Source organism: Dioscorea cayenensis, chromosome 26 (assembly GCF_009730915.1).
Source record: "Dioscorea cayenensis subsp. rotundata cultivar TDr96_F1 chromosome 26, TDr96_F1_v2_PseudoChromosome.rev07_lg8_w22 25.fasta, whole genome shotgun sequence".
Lineage (NCBI taxonomy): Eukaryota > Viridiplantae > Streptophyta > Magnoliopsida > Dioscoreales > Dioscoreaceae > Dioscorea > Dioscorea cayenensis.
Genome location: NC_052496.1, coordinates 431,316 through 449,300, shown reverse-complemented (window position 1 = coordinate 449,300; position 17,985 = coordinate 431,316). Strand labels below are relative to the sequence as shown.

At 36.5% G+C, this 17,985-nt stretch overlaps 3 protein-coding genes across 5 annotated transcripts; 2 read left to right on the top strand and 1 right to left on the bottom strand.

The window, feature by feature from the left end:
* Positions 1-263: 263 nt before the first annotated feature.
* LOC120253066 (ABC transporter A family member 2-like) lies at positions 264-7,075 on the top strand. 2 transcript variants are annotated; one of them, XM_039261329.1, is made up of 16 exons: positions 264-707; positions 1,535-1,766; positions 2,293-2,462; positions 2,586-2,771; positions 2,879-2,974; positions 3,060-3,260; positions 3,341-3,500; positions 3,605-3,828; positions 3,914-4,031; positions 4,125-4,201; positions 4,289-4,378; positions 4,822-4,965; positions 5,233-5,538; positions 5,639-5,719; positions 5,838-6,014; positions 6,577-7,075. In XM_039261329.1, exons 1-16 carry the CDS (start codon positions 345-347, stop codon positions 6,832-6,834), a joined length of 2,883 nt encoding a protein of 960 aa, XP_039117263.1. In that variant the 5' UTR covers positions 264-344; the 3' UTR covers positions 6,835-7,075. The 2 variants fall into 2 exon arrangements, with proteins under 2 accessions (XP_039117263.1, XP_039117262.1); XM_039261328.1 differs by having other exon boundaries at positions 265-707; positions 3,602-3,828.
* LOC120253067 (protein IQ-DOMAIN 31-like) lies at positions 6,583-13,059 on the bottom strand. 2 transcript variants are annotated; one of them, XM_039261331.1, is made up of 8 exons: positions 12,933-13,059; positions 12,202-12,338; positions 10,790-11,071; positions 10,348-10,551; positions 8,994-9,053; positions 7,759-8,824; positions 7,558-7,633; positions 6,583-6,718 (listed from the first exon to the last, which is right to left on the bottom strand). In XM_039261331.1, the coding sequence occupies exons 2-7, from the start codon at positions 12,289-12,291 to the stop codon at positions 7,602-7,604; spliced, it is 1,734 nt and encodes a 577-aa protein (XP_039117265.1). In that variant the 5' UTR covers positions 12,292-12,338; positions 12,933-13,059; the 3' UTR covers positions 6,583-6,718; positions 7,558-7,601. The 2 variants fall into 2 exon arrangements, with proteins under 2 accessions (XP_039117265.1, XP_039117264.1); XM_039261330.1 differs by lacking the exon at positions 6,583-6,718 and having other exon boundaries at positions 7,294-7,633.
* Positions 13,060-14,903: 1,844 nt separating this feature from the next.
* Positions 14,904-16,595, top strand: LOC120253070 (3-ketoacyl-CoA synthase 2-like). The gene has a single exon (XM_039261336.1). It carries the CDS (start codon positions 14,958-14,960, stop codon positions 16,380-16,382), a length of 1,425 nt encoding a protein of 474 aa, XP_039117270.1. The 5' UTR covers positions 14,904-14,957; the 3' UTR covers positions 16,383-16,595.
* Positions 16,596-17,985: the final 1,390 nt, after the last annotated feature.

Below are 17,985 nucleotides of genomic sequence, written 5' to 3'. Positions count from 1 at the left end.
TTCTACTAAAATTTACAGTCCAAAATCTTAAAAACAAACCACATCTAATGTGAGATTTTTACCAATTGCGGGCGCATAATCAATTTTTATATATATATATATCTATATAAAAACGAATCCTGATGCACAGTTGTTAAGGAAAAAACAAATAAGAATGAGAAGTAATTTTGAACTTTTTAAGGGGTTAAAACGCAACGTATCCCCGTAAATTCGCGAGAAACGGAGGATCCCGCCCCCGCATCTCCACCGCTATATATATATAAATATATACCGAAGCAAAACCCCCCGTCTCTTGCTCGGAGATCTCGGGCCAGTGATCTGGATCTTGAGCTTCTCCTTCGCCAATGGAGTTGCAGACTGGGGCTCAGCTTCTATGGCAGCAATACAGGGCGCTGACGATGAAGAACGCGATCCTCACATGGAGGCACAAGCGATCGGCGTTTCTGAAGCTCTTCTCCTCATTATTCTTCATTTTCCTCATCTTTTGCATCGATAAAGCAGCTCGATCGCGGGCTGGATCAGCGTATGATAACGTTGATAATCCGGAAGCCCTAATTGCTCCCCCGATTCCTCCTTGCGAGGAGAAGTTCTTTGTCAAGGTGCCCTGCTTCGATTTCGTCTGGAGCGGGAACGGGAGCAATCGGGTTGGGCAGATTGTGAAGGGCATCATGGAGAACAATCCGGGAAGGGTGATTCCTCCTGAAAAGGTTTGGTGGCGAATCCTCTTTCTTTGATGATTTAATTCATTTTTCCATTTTTTTGCTTTGATGGGATTTGGATGTCTCGATAAGATGTGGGTTGGCTTTTGAATTTTATTTTTATCGAATTGGCTTATATATTGAATTCAATTAGGTTCGCGAAGCTTAAGATCTCAGTGAAATGGTTTCATTGAATGAATTATGGTGATTTTTGTTTATCATCTGTTGCTTTATATCTTAGTCTATCAGAATGAATGGGACTATATTGATAGCTTACTGGTTCTATATCGGAGGAATTTTGAAATAGAAAATTGTAGTGGTGGGGGCGGTGTTTGAGATTATGTTAGGCATCTTTGTTTTTCGGAAATCAGCCATCAGCTGCTGTTTCAGGAACTGGCCATGTATATTTAATGAATATTTTATTCGTAAATCGGCTATTGTTTTATGAATCGGGTGCTTGTACATGAGGAATAAATTTTATAAGTCCCAACTCCCAAGGTAACCTAAACTGTAGACAATACCATGTGAAATGTGAAAATTGTCATGCAAGGTGTGAATAAAGTCCAAACTTGCAAGTTAGATAGAATTGTCCAGGCTGAAACCTTTAAATGGTTTGAGATTTTCATGCGAACTTGCCTATCAAACTTTGTTTGCAGAATATTGTCGGTTATTGTTTTTTATAATTACAATATATGGAGAGAATTCATTTTGTCCAAGTACTTTTGGGTATGCTTGTCCGGATATTTTTAATATGCAGAAAATGTTCTTTACGAGAGTGTCGTAGCCTTTCTTGTTCTTCTTCACAAAGAGTTAGGGATTGTTTGAAAAATTTGCAGGTTATATCCTTTACAACTCCTGATGAAGTGGATGCATGGCTTGGAAGCAATCAACTGCGATGCCCTGGTGCTCTTCACTTTGTAGAAAGAAAACCAACGATCATAAGCTATGGTATCCAAACTAATTCAACTCCTGTGGCTAAAAGAGGGAAGTATGAGGACCCCACTTTTAAGTTTCAGGTCCCACTTCAAATTGCTGCTGAGCGTGAAATTGCTAGGTCTTTGATCGGAGGTGCAACTCTCTTTAATCTATATTTATTTATTCATTTATTTATTTATTTAATTTTTTGGGACAAAGGCAACACTCTAATCTTTACAAACGCTATTACTGCAGTTATACATGAGCGTAAGTTACATAAAGAATTTCGTTTTTATCTTGTGGATAAATCCATTATCCGGTACTTAGCTTAAGTCTTCCCTTTGGCCCTTTTGGTCTCACCATCTTGCACCTTTTCAACCATTTGTTCTAATATGTTTGTTGTTTATGATGTATATGGCTGAACCATCTAGTGACTTGAGGTTATTGAACATTTGTTTCCATTGGCGATTAATTTCTAAAGCTCTTATATGAGTGTATGATTCGTAAGTTTAGCATGGTAATCAACCCAGTGACTAACTTTGTTACTCTTGATGCCAATAGTCCATCGTTGGACTATCCTTTTTCTGAACTACAACTTCATTTCTTGCTTATTGTTGTTGCCTTCATTCTAATGTTTATTCTGTATATTTTACTCATCGGGGATTCGGTTCATGCTCAGATCCAAAGTTTAGCTGGGTTGTCGGACTAAAGGAATTTGCTCACCCTGCTACGGAAATTTTCTCTGTTATTGGGACGGCTGGGCCAACTTTCTTCCTTGCAATAGCCATGTTTGGTTTTGTGTTCCAAATAAGCTCTTTGGTTACAGAAAAAGAGCTCAAGCTTCGACAGGTCATTGCATTTACTGTGCTTCACTGTCAAAATACAGTTTCACTGATATGAATATTTGATTCACCAAGTTGCTATTTTCCATGGCCTATAGTACTGAGGACTCGCATTTGTGAACTTCTGCAGGCAATGTCCATAATGGGGCTTTATGAATCTGCCTTTTGGCTTTCCTGGCTTATGTGGGAGGCTTTGCTCACACTCCTCTCAGCACTTTTCACAGTGCTATTTGGGATGATGTTTCAGTTTGATTTTTTCTTGCACAACAGTTTTCCCATTCTCTTCCTTGTTTTCTTTCTCTTCCAGCTTAACATGGTTAGTTTTTGTTTTAAGTTTGCTATGCCATTGTTTTCTTGGTGGGGCGTTTTAATGTGAGCAAATACCCTTTTGAAGGAAGAATCTTATGCATATGTCTTTTGCAGCTTGGTTTTGCCTTCATGATTTCAACTTTTATCAGCAAGTCGTCATCAGCAACTACATTTGGGTTTTCAATATTTATAATTGGCTTCTTGACTCAAGTAAGACTTTTCTCTGTAGACCACATTGAACTTTTAAATGTGATGGCACAAGTAAAAGTGATAATCGGATTCTTTTGTGATGCAGCTTGTTACCACATTTGGGTTCCCATATGAAAAGAACTTCTCACGAACATACCGAATAATCTGGTCCTTTTTTCCCCCAAACCTTTTAGCCAAAGCTCTTGATTTGCTCGGCAAGGCAACTGCCACTTCTCAAGACAAAGGGATTAGTTGGCAAAGACGTGGAGAATGTACTGCTGATGACACTGATTGTGTGATAACTATTGTATGCTCACAACCTAAATCTCTCTTAAATCTCCATTACTTTTAATGATCATGTCTGATTATGTTTGTATGTTTCCCCAGGATAATATTTATAAGTGGTTGATCTCAACTTTCTTCTTGTGGATCCTTTTGGCTATTTACCTGGACAATATAATTCCAAATTCAAATGGCGTGAGGAAATCCATATTTTACTTTCTGAAGCCTTCATATTGGACAGGAAATGGTGGAGACAAAGAGGAAGGTATTTGGACTCCCTTATAAGTTGTACTCTAATTTTAAGTTTCACTAAACTTAAATTGGTTTTTGCAATAACCTTACCTTCTCCATCTGACTTTGTTTCAGAAGGCAGCCTATGTAGTTGCATAGACCCAATTCCAACACCAGATGATGTCACACCAGATGATGAGGACGTCGTCGCTGAGGAAACAGTTGTAAAACAGCAAACAGCTCAAGATGCAACTGATCTGAATGTTGCAGTCCAAATGCGTGGTCTTACAAAAACATACCCTGGAGCCATGAACATTGGCTGCTGTAAATGTCGAAAGACTCCACCTTATCATGCTGTTAAGGTCTGATAGGGCTCCATTCAATAAATTGCCGTATGTGTTAGGAATTCACTATTGATTCCGCTTGCTACTTCTGTAATATGTCTAGGGCATATGGCTAAACCTCGAAAAAAATCAGTTATTTTGTCTTCTTGGCCCAAATGGAGCAGGAAAAACTACTGCCATCAACTGTTTGACGGGCATTACACCTGTCACGAGTGGAGATGGTAACATACTTTATCTTTAGCTTTAGTTTTTATTTTTTTTAAAATCCATAACCGCAGGAAATTATTAACAAAAGCCATTATATCTTTTCTTAGCATTGATTTATGGACACTCCATTCGAAATTGTGTTGGCATGTCAAACATTCGTAAGATGATAGGTGTCTGTCCTCAGGTACTTTCTCTTCTTGATATAACACTGAAAATGCAATTACAGAAGATTGATCAATTTTATCATACTAACCTTTTGTTTGGGCTGCAGTTCGATGTCTTGTGGGATGCATTATCAGCACGAGAGCACCTGCATTTGTTTGCTAGTATTAAAGGTTTGCCTCCTTCTACAATCAAATCGGTATGTGCTTTTTCTGGCTTCATAAATTTTTAACCAATCCATTGGTTGTTAAATTGGGCATGAAGTTTGCTGCATTGGTGGTAACTTGTAAATAAAGGAAAACTGTTTTCATGTGGTTTGCTGGATGAAGAAAATAAGATTGCCAAGAAAATGTACCAGTAAAGTTCTTTTCCTTTATCATTAATTTCTCTTCTTTTCTCCCTCAGTTTGAATTTTTTCAAACTAGTCTTTCATTAAAGGATTAACAAATAATATTTTAGTTTTAATTATTTAGCAATTGTTCATGAATCCTCCCTTAATTGATTTTGTATCTTCTGACAAGGGCTTAACATTTCTTTCTAGCTTCTCAAGTAAAAGAAAAAAAAATCATTCAACTATATTCTCTTCTACTTGCATTCATCCATGCCATCTTTATTAGTTTGCTGTATTTGTTGCCTATGCAGGTGACCGAAAAGTCTTTGGCTGAAGTAAAACTTGAAACCGCTGCTCAAGTTAGAGCTGGTAGCTACAGTGGAGGGATGAAACGCCGTCTTAGTGTCGCAATTGCCCTTATTGGCGATCCAAAATTGGTTTTCTTGGATGAACCAGTACGGTGATACTGAAACTTACTGCTATAAAGTGCATATCCCTTTTTCCTTATAGCATTAATTATAATGCATATAGAACTGCATCTCTTACTAACAAGATGACATTTCCAGCTTGCTTGCCAGATCCATCACCTCTGTTTAGCATCATAGATATCACATACGCTTAAAACACACCATTAAATTCATATCCTCGGCCTCGGGGTATTGTATCACTTTGATCTTATGGCTTGCTCAATATCTTTTGCGTATTTGAATTTTATGGTGCAGACTACAGGCATGGATCCTATCAATAGAAGGCATGTATGGGACATCATCGAGGATGCGAAGAGAGGACGAGCTATTGTTTTGACTACCCATTCTATGGAGGAAGCAGACATTTTGAGTGATCGCATAGCTATCATGGCCAAGGGAAGACTACGCTGTATAGGGACTTCGATAAGGTTGAAATCAAAGTTTGGGAGTGGTTATATCACTAACGTTAGTTTTGCTGGAAATACTCCTGGCCAATCACCAAACACAAATGAAGCTTCAAGTGAGACTCAGATTAGACTTGTGAAGCAGTTCTTCAGAGACGTAAGTTAAAAAGAAACTCTGATTAGATACAACATATAGGCTTTTATAAATTAAAATTATGATGTGAAGTTTTAGACTGATATTGTTATGAAATTGGCAGCGGCTTCAAGTGGAGCCAAAAGAGGAGAATCAGGCATTCCTGACCTATGTGATCCCCCATGAGAAAGAGGGCCTTCTAGCTGTAACATAACTACCTTCTTTTTTTTTCTCTGTTCTTTTGCTTTGTTGTGGATTATTTATTTATTGTTTTTTAAGAGCCGGAGGAATGACAAGATATTGTTTGGTTTGCTCAATGACAGGATTTTTTTGCTGAACTTCAAGATAGGGAGGAAGAATTTAGGATTTCAGATATACAACTTGGTCTAACAACTCTTGAGGAAGTTTTTCTGAACATAGCGAGGCAAGCAGAGCTGGAGAGTTCAACAGCGGAAGGGAACTTGGTCACTTTGAGATTAACATCTGGTGCCGCAATTCAGGTACACCTATTTGAAGCTGATCTGATTTTTCACCCAATCTTGGTAAAATTTTGTTGCTACTTTTCAAGTAATACTATAACTAAACTACGAGTTAAAAATGCTCAGGCCCATTTGCTGATAAAACACAATCCTCAAGCCTTTGTTTAGCAGAGTTAATTATTTAAATAAATTTGTTTAATTATCAAAATTTTAAAACACTTTTTCATTAATTAAAATTATTTGATTGTTTTGAAAAATATTTAATTATAATAAGTATCAACCAAGTAAAAATTTTGGTTAACTTACTTTTTCGGACAAGAAAATTTAAAACAGGAATGTTAAAATGATATTTGAACCTATCTATTTGAGATACAAATACCATATTCAACAATTCAAACATTATATATAACAATTCACTTAGCACTTAGTAAGGAAAAACAGAATGGTTCTTTCTGGATTTGAGACTTGAGTATCATAGACGGCAAACCAGCATTTGAAATGTAACTAATCAATCCCTTTAAAACATACTAGTAGCTGTTATCTATTTTGCTAGTTACTTAAGGAGGAGATAATAATTCTACAGGTACCAAAAGGAGCAAGGTTTATTGGGATCCCAGGAACACAGACATCAGAAAACCCAAGAGGGCTTATGGTTGAGGTGTACTGGGAACAGGATGATATTGGAGACCTCTGCATCTCTGGACACTCCATGGAAACTCCAATACCTACAAATGTTCAACCAATGGTTAATGCTTCTGCCACTCGGAGAGGTATACTTGGTGGAACTGCTACTCCTGTTGGCCTTGTCCTTGATCCTAACCAAATTCTAAATGCTCATTAAAATGGTTCGCATGTCCATGATTCTTATTTAAAAAGGCTAAACCCAACCCAAGGCACCCCACTGAATAGGCCAATGAATCAGTTTGTTAGGCAGCACATGGAGTTTAACATCAATGCTTCCCATTATAATATATTGAATTTGATTCTGTAGCTTTGATTCAGTTAATATGATAATTCTGTAATATACCCATAGATCATAGCATTATTACTGAACTTATCTTAATTGATGCGGTAGTTAAGTGTGCATGCTTGTATAACACTAGATGATACATGTTTATTTATCCCGATATTACTGAAATGCCAATTTTCGAAGCGCTCTCTCTCTCTCTCTCACACACACACACACGTGCGCGTACACACACGACAACGATAGCAGTTATCCATTCTTTTGAGGGTATGAAAGCTGGAAAAAAAAAACTTGGAAACAATAATCTTAAGTAAAAATGTTAAGACAAAGGAATACCAAACATCAATCTGTCACATTGACATCACAATGACATCTAACAAGTCAGATTACTTATCCTAACAAATTATAATAAGGTAAGCATTCTTCAAAGAGAAACGGACAAGCTATGCACAATCCAAATATCAAAGGAATACTTAGACGGACAACAAGGTTATTAGGCACACCACACCTCAGATATTCATCAAACCATTACATGCAGCACAACTTTACACCACAAAAAAAAAGCAAATAAATGAAGTCAGAATAATAGAAGCATACCTTTTCCATAAATCAACTCTTAAATTCTCATGTTCTCATCAACATCAACGCCTCCATTCTACTTGGATAGGCCTCTCTGAAAATCAAAATATTTCTAAAATCAATGCAAATTGCAGAACAGATACTAAACAATGCTAAACTAATGTAAAACCAAGCAAAATATGATAGTTAGAGACGGTTATTTGTCAATGAACTTCATACCATTGGCATCCCTGGAAGATAATAGTGATCGGTCACTTCTAATGCTTCCTTTACCACTTGCTTGTAACAATCTTTGCGCTCGTGGTGAGTGTGAGCTCAACTTCCCATTAGTAGATGATGGGAGGGAATGCCGGCGAGTGGAGCCATTTCTGTCGATTGGATCAGATCCAAACCTCGGTGAATTCTGGGCGCGCAGCTTCGCCTTTGCAGATTCAGTTGCTGCCATATAACTTGGCAGCGTTGGGGTGTTTGGAGAGCCATTATCAGCATATTCTGACTTAGCTGAGAATGAAGATCTCCTCTTGCTATGTTTCTGGTTCTCATTACTAGCTTGCTCTTCCTTGGAGTTGGTTGCAGTAATAACCACATTCATTGTAGTAGAGTCCTCTCCCTTTTCAGTATCATTAATTTGAGGCACTTGAATTGCAAGACAATCATCAGTTGGCTCCGCTGGTGTCATACCTTTCTGTGCGGCTTCTGCATCGGGTTTTTTCTCTCTGCTGGGAGAAGAATCTTTTTCCGGTTTCTCTTCTACAGAAGGTGGAATATCTTTCTTTGGCTTCTCTGTAGAATCCTTCATTCCATGCTCTAGAACTTCAGTAGAGGCACTTGCCACCCTTCTCGAGCTTCGACTTGGTTTCTCTGTTATAGTGTTTGTTTGATTGGAAACATCAGCAGCGCGATTAGATACCTTCCTCAAGTTTCGCTTAACCTTTTCAAGCTCACTTTGTGGATGTTCCTGTTTTGAGTCAACAGCAGGGCTGGAAACTTTTCTGAGGTTTCGCTTGGGTTTCTCAGGATCAGATGTGCCGGTGGTTGGCCCGGATTCAGTGCCATTAGAAGTGGAATTTTTCCGAGGAATGCGCTTTGGCTTGCCTGATTCAGTTTCCATTGCATAAGTGTGCCTTTTTGTCTGAGGTTTTGAATCAAGAGTCTTCTTTGGTGGGGATACTGGTTTCCATACATGATAGGAAGTCCATCGCTCCAACCATATGAAGCTTGAATTAGGTTCCCCATTGGTATAATGGATTTGCAGTGGCATTGTAGTAGGTGATGAAGAAAGAAGCTGGAGAAAAGTTCATGAGGGTGTGAAAATTGATGCTGTGAATGTATAAGAATAACAATGCGTCTACCTAAAATAGAATTACTCATTATGAACAACTTCCTACGCCTAGATAAATCCCAAAGGCTTAAGCATGCTTGTGAGTTGTGAATAAAAAAGAAACTGGCATTACCTTGTTAACAAATACATTTGCTGAGAGATTCTCCCTCCAATTGCCCACAACTTTAATCCCCTGAAATCAAATATACGGAAACATTATGCTAGCAACCTAACTCGAGTGCCAAATGGAACAAAATATCTTAAGTACCACAAAGCACAGACTCAAATTTGATGTACAAACAAAAGGAGAGACTTCAAAACTTAAGCTGTGCATACAGAATGCCTCAAAGAATCTAATTTTACAATGAAAAGTAAAAATAAATGTAATGAATGCATTAGTTTGTGGCATAATAAAAGATTCCCATTACTTAGACATCATACAACCTGTTTCCACTAGCTAAATAGTCTCGCCAATTCATATTCATGCTTCAGTGGCTGATAGTGATGAGGGATGGTAATGTTACATATATCTGTTAAAAAATACATATCCCAAATCTAAACACCTTTAAATTTTTCAAGCCTAACCCTGTGTCAATTCTATTCTTGATCTCTGCCCAAATTCATAAGTCCATTAAACCTATCACAAACTAAACTAGTTGAATGCATAAGTTTGGGGCATAATAAAAGATTCCCGTTACTTAGACATCATACAACCACTTTCCCCCGAGTTAAATAATCTCGCTAAATTCATGTTCCTACTTTAGCGGCAAATATCTACTGTAGTAATGTTACAGGGTGAAAAACATGCAATTCCCAAATACAAACATGTTTAGATTTTTCAAATCTAACCCTGCTTTAAACCTATTTATAATTTCTACCTAAATTCATAAGCCCGTTAAACCCATCCCAAACTAGTTAGATATTTTAAATAAATAAAAAACATATGCTAACACACAATATTTGGCTAGGGAATAATTCTTATTCCCCTAAACAAACAAGTTAGATAAGTACTATTCTAACTTTTATAAAATTCATTTTTTAAAAAATATTTAATAATTAATTTAAAAAATATTAATAAATATTTATTATTATTTTAAGAGTAAAATTTTTATTATAGTTTCTATTGTTATTAATTAAGTTAGATTTTAATCCGCTTAAATAAAATTTTTTCATTCAACTAAAAAAAAAAAAAAAAAAAAAAAAAAAAATCCTCTAACACAGCATCCTTATCCCCTTGACCAAACACTGTTACACTAAGGATTTTTCAAAGATCCTGCTAAAGTGGAGTTTACCTAGATATCTGTCAATGGAGTTTACCTAGATACCTATCAGACATGTGAAAATTGCCATCCTTAGTCACAATGAAGCCAAAGTACGTTCCCATCTAATTTTTTAAAGTTTAGTAAGAAGATGACAAGATATCAACTAAAATGACATTCTAGTCCTTGCTAGAAGAATATTGCCCAAAGCAAATTTAAGAAAATTACCCCAGCTTTTGCTTGGAAAACCTTTGAAGCGATTTCACCACTAATACAGGAATGCCTCGTTTGCCGGCCACGAACCAGTGCTTGCACTTTTACAATTGCATGGATAGCATATAGGGTGGCCACAGCTTGTCTCCTCACCAAATGCCCACGAACTAGTGCCTGCAACCTTATGATGCCTTTCAAGGTCCGAAATGCCCTGCGTGCCTGACAATAAATATAGATATCATCAGAAAAAATATAAACAAAAATAATTTGAGGGTAAAACAGAAAAAGTGTAAATAATTTCTCAAATTAGTGCATTCTCATGGTTCACAAGTTTCTTAATTGATGATGTTATTTCACAAAAATAATAGTGCATTGCTTATTCACATGGTTTGACATGAGTGGGTGGTAGACACCATCATGGGCCTATAAGCCCTCTATCACACCAAGGAGAAATTACCAGAAACCCCCGAACAGCTGCTTGTGCCTTCACAGCGGCTTGTTCTTCCCGGAGTTTTCCTTGGTCATTTGAAGCAGTAGGTCCCAGAATTCCTGATTTATCCTCATGTTGATGTGTTACACCTGCACCATCATTTGGTAAATTTGAAGGTGCACCCTTCTCTATCCCTGGGATGATACCACTTCTGCCAGCGCTGACGAGTACCGGCTCAGAAATTACAGGAGAGTTTACAGCCAAAGCAGGTGGATCCTTCCCTCCAAAATAACCTTTATCATTTCTAGCCTACAGAGAATCACAAGTACAATTACAACTGTGTATTTCAGTATTTGTGAACTGCAATATCTAAGTTTTACATTCAAAGGTTTAATTTTGATAATTAGAATAACCACAAAATAATTTTAACCATTAAGTTCAAATTGCAGCAAAGCAACAGAAAAATTAAGCAATATCAACCATTAACAACCATGCAGTTTCTGGTAATAACTACAAAGCCAAAATCAACTGCTTACAGCTGAGTCCTTAAACCAAGTAGGCAATCATGGGGTTTCCACTAAATTAGGCATGGGATTTTTTTTTGCAATGAGCCACTTAAACCTTGAATACTAAGTCCAAGAATAAGATAGAGGGTAGACTTTGTACCATAAATCATAAATGATAAAGTACACAAACAGCAAACCATTACTGAAGAATGAGAGATCATAAAAGGATCTTGAGCTACAGGAAATACCAATTTCAAATTCCTGATGGAAAAAATTTCATTGAAAAGACAAAACCAGTGAAATGAATATGACGTTTCAACAACAAGATAATTTAAATATGCAAAAAAAAAAAAACAAGATGTCTCATTCTCCAATTAAACATTTTTAATGAGAACGCTAATATCACAAACGAAAACCTCATTTCAACTAAAACATCAGCTGTCTCTCTGAGAAAAATAGAATCGCATTGTTTAAAGAGGATTTATCAGTGAAATGCAAATTAGGTCAGTTTGAAATATGGTCTTTTCATTTAAGCATTTGAAAAATGTGAAAACAAAAATTATGGTATTACTAAATCAGGGTTTAAGCCCGGAGGCTTAGCTGGAGACACGATACTGTTTAGGTTGATCCTAGACAGATGCTATCAAGATTCTAAAGATAAAAGTAACATGATATATTTATGAACAAAACTTTTGACGCTGGAAAATACTAAAAATGTGAGTTAGTGACACACAACTGGCTACAATAAAGCAAGAATTGCTATAGCAAATAAAAATGTGAATGGATAAACATCAAATACTTTAGACTGTATTCAAATAACACGGGCAATAACACACACACTGTTAGTAAGGCAGTCAGCAAAACTATAATAAAGCACTTTGAAGTTCATCACAATCCAGGTCATCTAAGGAACAAATCAGCTTAATTGCGTACCAAATTATCTTTTGTTCTGGAAGAATGAGATCTGGTTGTTTTCTTTCCAAAGAGCAGCGTCTTGATCCATTTGCCTGGTGATTTCCCCATCACCCAGAGCCCTTGATTTCAAACCTTGAAATCACTGATCTCAGGGCCTGCAATAACACTAATCAATGTCAAGTTTTTGTCTGAGCAATGGTCACATTCAAATCAACTCCATAGCTTCACAACATGTAAGCATCCACCAGAGAAGAAATAGCTAAAAAAAATTTTAAAAAAATACAAAAGAAGAAAGGCGGATTCAATCACGAATAAAAATTAACAACAAAAAATTAAAATAAAAAACTTTTAAAACAGAAAAAAGAAAGCAGCAATAGAAATCCAAAAAAAAAAAAAAACTTTAATATTAAAAAAGAAAACAACATCAAAACCCTGAACCTGATAAGCAGTATGGAAACTCACAAATACGCAGCGATGCCATTCTTCCCCAAAAACCTAATCGAAGCTGACTAGAACTGACATTTGAACCAAAAACTCAAATAAACTCGCATTAAAAACACAAAAGCTCAATGCAAGTTGAATCAACAACGATCCACATCTCAAACTACATAGAGAAACCCTTAAACAGAATCAAGCCATAAACACATCGCATCCACAGCCTCCACAGCCAATGCAACAACGAAAAATAGGCAAAATAAATAAAAAAAAAATAAAAAAATAGAGAGATCCCTTGGGATCCAGATGTTTACCAAGAGCATCCGAGCCAAACCCTAGCTCACTCTCCCTCCTCCCTCCCTCCAAAGAGGAAGGCTATCGCACCACACGGCGAAGCGAGAGAGAGAAAGAGAGATGAAAAGAAGGAGACGGAGAATGAAAGCAAAAGAAATTTTAAAGTAAAAATTAAATTAAAAACAAAAAAAAAATTTGGGAATTTGAAAAGAAACCATTGGAGGGTAAATGTGGGTCCCACCTTCCCTCCAACCGAAGCGAATCCGGATCAATAGCGGCCCACACCCGATACCCGAGCCCAAATATCCGGTTTGGATATTTCGGAGATCCGAAAACGGTTACAATTTTATATGAAAAAAAAAAAAACTTAAAATTTTTTTAATTAAATAAATAAATTTAACTAGTTTTAATCCAAAGTAGATAAATATTTGATTGAATCATGAGTAGTTCCTTGATTCATTCTTAGCTCAGAATGGTCTCTACTATTAGTCGTCAGTATTTGTTATTTCAGTTAGTTTTATTTTCTATGTTGTTTTTGTTTATAAAATAATGGTTTATTTATTTTTATAAAAAAAATTAATTGGATTTTTAAATGGATATCAAACTACTATTGAAGGAAATAAAAAAGAAAAAAAAAAGACTGAGATAATTTACATAGAAATAATATTAGAATTTTCAAGGCCTTATTTGCAAAAAAGGATCATGACCGTGCAACCGATGTGGTTGGATGTGTGACCGTGCAACTGTTGGGCTTCAAAACAACCTTCAATTCAAATAAAGCCAAGTTGCATGTTGATTAAGTTTTAACATTATATTTGCTTTAAAAATAGACTTTATGTGTTCTCAAATAATTTTCTATTATAAAAAGCAGAGTTCACTTGCTTATTATTGATATTTTAAACTACAAAGAAGAAAGAGAAAAAGGAAAAGCACAATATAAAGAAACCCACTTTCTACCATTACTCACACAAACATAATTATAAAAAAAAAAAGAAAATTACATATATATCCCTATAAAAAGGAGATAATTGCTTATCCACACTTATGTCATAATCATGTTTATTTGCATGCCTATACTCCAATAATTACCATAACTTATAAACTTTATATGATGAGCGCTTTGGTTTTTCATAAATTTTTTAATTTAGATTTATAGAGATAAATCAGTAATTATCAACTAATACAAAGCCTTATATTAAACTTGAACTATTATTTAGAATAACAAGGGGAAAAAGTCTTAATTATGCTGCCTAAATCATAGCTACTACATATAATAAGTTTTATTTAAATTTAATCTTCTATTGAATCAGACAGCTCATCCCTCCAATTGTTGAAAGTTTCTCCACTTCTCTCTAACAATCAAAGTTCCTTAATTAATTGCCACAAATAAATGTCAATAATAATAGCTTATGTTATGCCATAATTTATCATTAAAGAGGCATACATATATATATATATATAGCTTTATATATATGAGAAAATATCATTTAGGGACGTCCCTAGATTTCAATTCTAGGAATATTTTTAAATCTAAGCCGTTGGATCATCATCCGATGGTTGATTGATTATATAAACACTGTACATTTTTTTTTATTGTTCATGATCACTGCACAACACTGTAGAACGCGGTTTTTTTACTGTTCATAATGATAAGAGCCGTCAGATTTTCATTCGATGGCGACTATGGACATTCTTAGATTTGAAATCTAGGGATGATGGCTATATATATATATATATATTTGTTTTTTGTTTTTTTACCAATCTACTGATATTGATGATCATGCATCCATTAAATAATAAATACTTCTCAGAAGACACTACTCTTGTCATGCCACTGCCTACACTGACTTCTTCTGGATCCCTTTGACTACTCTAAGATTCATTCATTGATACCCATCCTTGTTAGGTGGCTCAATAAATACAGCCAGAACAACACCCTCTTCAATAACCAGCAATCCCCCACTCCATCTATATAACACCAAACCAAACACCTCAAAACACCTCTGTTATCTTATAAGTAGTTATAAGTTATAACAAAACCCCCCATGGAATCCCAAACCACAATCCAACTTCTCAAACTCATCTTCTTCACCTTACTATCACTAACACTAGCTCTACATGCAATCCTCTCCTTCACATCATCATCATCAAACCTCATAGACCAAAAACTAGTGATCATACTCTCAAACAACAAACTCATTGTCTTCTCCTTCTTATGGTGCACCTTGGTTTCCATCTTAGCTTACATTTCCACACGCCCACTCCCAGTTCTCCTCCTCAACTACACATGCTTCAAGCCTGACCATGACCGCCGGTGCACTCTCGAGTTATGCGAGTACGTCGGCCTTCGCAGCCGCCGATACTCCGAAGAAAGCGCCGACTTCATGCGCGCCATTTACCGGAAATCCGGCCTCGGAGACGAGACATACGCCCCACTATTCCTCTTCCAAACTGATTACGAAGCCAAGTTCCATTACGCCATCTTAGAAGCCGAAGAAGGCATGTTCTCCTCCGCCTCCTCTGTTCTCTCTAAGTCCGGCGTTTCTCCCTCCGAGATCACCGTCCTCATCGTAGCTTGCAGCATGTTCGCTCCTTCTCCATCACTCTCCTCCTTCGTCGTCAACCACCTTAAACTCCCATCAAACGTCAAAACCTTCAACTTATCAGGCATGGGTTGCAGTGCCGGCACAATGGCCATGGACCTCGCTGGCAGTATTCTCCGCCACCGTATCGGCTACGCTCTTCTTGTCATCACTGAAAGCACTAGTCTCAACTGGTACTTCGGTGACAACCGTCACATGCTCGTAACCAACTGCATCTTCCGAGCTGGCACCGCCGCTGCACTCATGACCAGCGACCCATCCCGGCGTTGGTCAGCCAAAATGGAACTCATCCGCACTCTGCGCACGCATCACGGCGCTGACGACGCTGCTTACAACGCTGCCATACAGCGCGAGGATGAGAACGGAAACATCGGCGTTGCGCTCACAAAAGATCTCGTTCGTGTGGCTGGCGCTGGGCTCAAAGGCCATATAACCACTCTCGCACCTCGTGTGCTCCCTGTGTCCGAGCTTCTCAAGTTTGCTTACTTAGTCGTGAAGTCGATGTTTCGAGGTGATAAGAAGACACAGCATGTGCCGGACTTCACGACGGCGTTCGAGCACATGTGCATTCACGCCGGTGGGAAAGCAGTGATTGATTCGGTTGCGAGACTGATGAAATTCAGTGATAAAGTTGTGGAACCTGCGCGCATGTGCTTGCATCGCTTTGGCAATACGTCGAGCAGCTTGGTGTTGTATGAGTTTGCTTATTTTGAGGCTAAAGGGAGGATCAAAGCTGGTGATAGAGTTTGGATGCTGGCTTTTGGGACTGGATTCAAGGCTTGTAGTGTTGTTTGGAGAGCTCTTCAGGATTCATGGATGGATGCTGATAATCCATGGAGGGACTGCATTCATAGGTATCCGGTTTAATTAGGTTTTCTTTAGTTTCATCATAATTGTGATTTCACGTGAAGTTGTCCTTTCTGCATGGATTATGGGATACTTGTGTTTTTTTTATAATAAGCATATCAAGAAGTAGGTTTGGAAAGTTAAGTGTTTATTCACTACCTTTGTTATTATTATTATTGTTATTGTTGTTGTTTTTATTGATAAAGAATGAATTGTTTATTTACTGTGTGATCATGTTAAATAGGTTCCCTTTAATTAAAGTAGGATTTTTTTTTTAACTGTTAAATTTTTAATTGAATGATTTTTTATGGGTTGTGGGAACTTGATTGAATTCACTGGGTAGAGAAGCACATGTGTACATGTTTGCTTCTTGAATGTGTATTTAAGGCAGCGTGGAGTTTTAAACAAAGCGTTTACTTTTGAATGAGAGGATCTGGACCAGCACTGGCACCTCTATATATATATATGCGATATTTCTTGCGGATTTCTGGGAAGATTTAATAATTAATAATTCATGAGATGAAGTAAATTCACCTTCATTTTTGCAGTAAGATTCAGAAAGGGATGTTTAAATTCAAATACTAATGTTTTATTCATGACTTTAGTTTTTAGTGGAACATGTACAAGGTTTTCGTGTAATAGAAATGAATAAACTATAACTTTATTGATAAACATTAAAGCAATTACACTAGGAAGAAAGATTTTTTATTTCTCAAAAACACATTAAAAAAAGGATTATTTTTGTAAATAAAATTGTTTTTCTAAAAATGAAAACAATTACAATATTTGATCCTAATAAAAAGAATGAACAATAATCTACAATACGCGGGCGTAAAATTTTAAATGTGCACCTGTGACCTGCCACGCTACATAGTAGTTCTAATCATTCTTTACTCTAAACAACATGAGCCTCTCCCACAAGCCCATCTTAATTTTTTGTTTTAATTTTCTAATTCAAATGATTTGTACATCATATAATATATTAAAAATATATACTACTATTTCTTGATAAGAATTTAGCCAAAAAAGTTTAAATCAATTTTTTTAAAGTAAATTTAAACAAGCCCTGATATATATACTTCACAGATGAGACAAACCATAAGAGTTAATTCAACAGCACTACCTCCACCGCAATATTAATTACAGACAGTATAATTTGTAAAAACTCAAATTCAAAAACACTGCCCCCTTTTGGCAAACGCAAAGTCGGTGATGGAACACCTCTCAATTAATGAATGTCATTTTTTATTTTATGAAAAAAACAGATAAAGCGTACATTTATTAATTAGAAATAAAGAGAAGAAAGTCCGGGTGCATTGAGTAGATAGTCTTTTATTAGTGCTTTGATGCTCAAAACGTTGAATCCCATACCATATAGCCTTATTTATTCCTTCCCAGAACCATACAGCCTTTCAATTTATTTATGAACAGAGAGAGAAATGTTAGAGTAGTTGGCACAACAATGGTTGTTAGATCATAACAATAAAGAAGATAATAAATTTTAATTTTTCACCATGCAATGCTCTTTTTGCTAGTTTTTGCAATAAGAATGAGACATGGAGGTACACCTCTATTTATGATCATTTGTTGCCTTCTATTTATCCAATCACCTAATCCTAACATG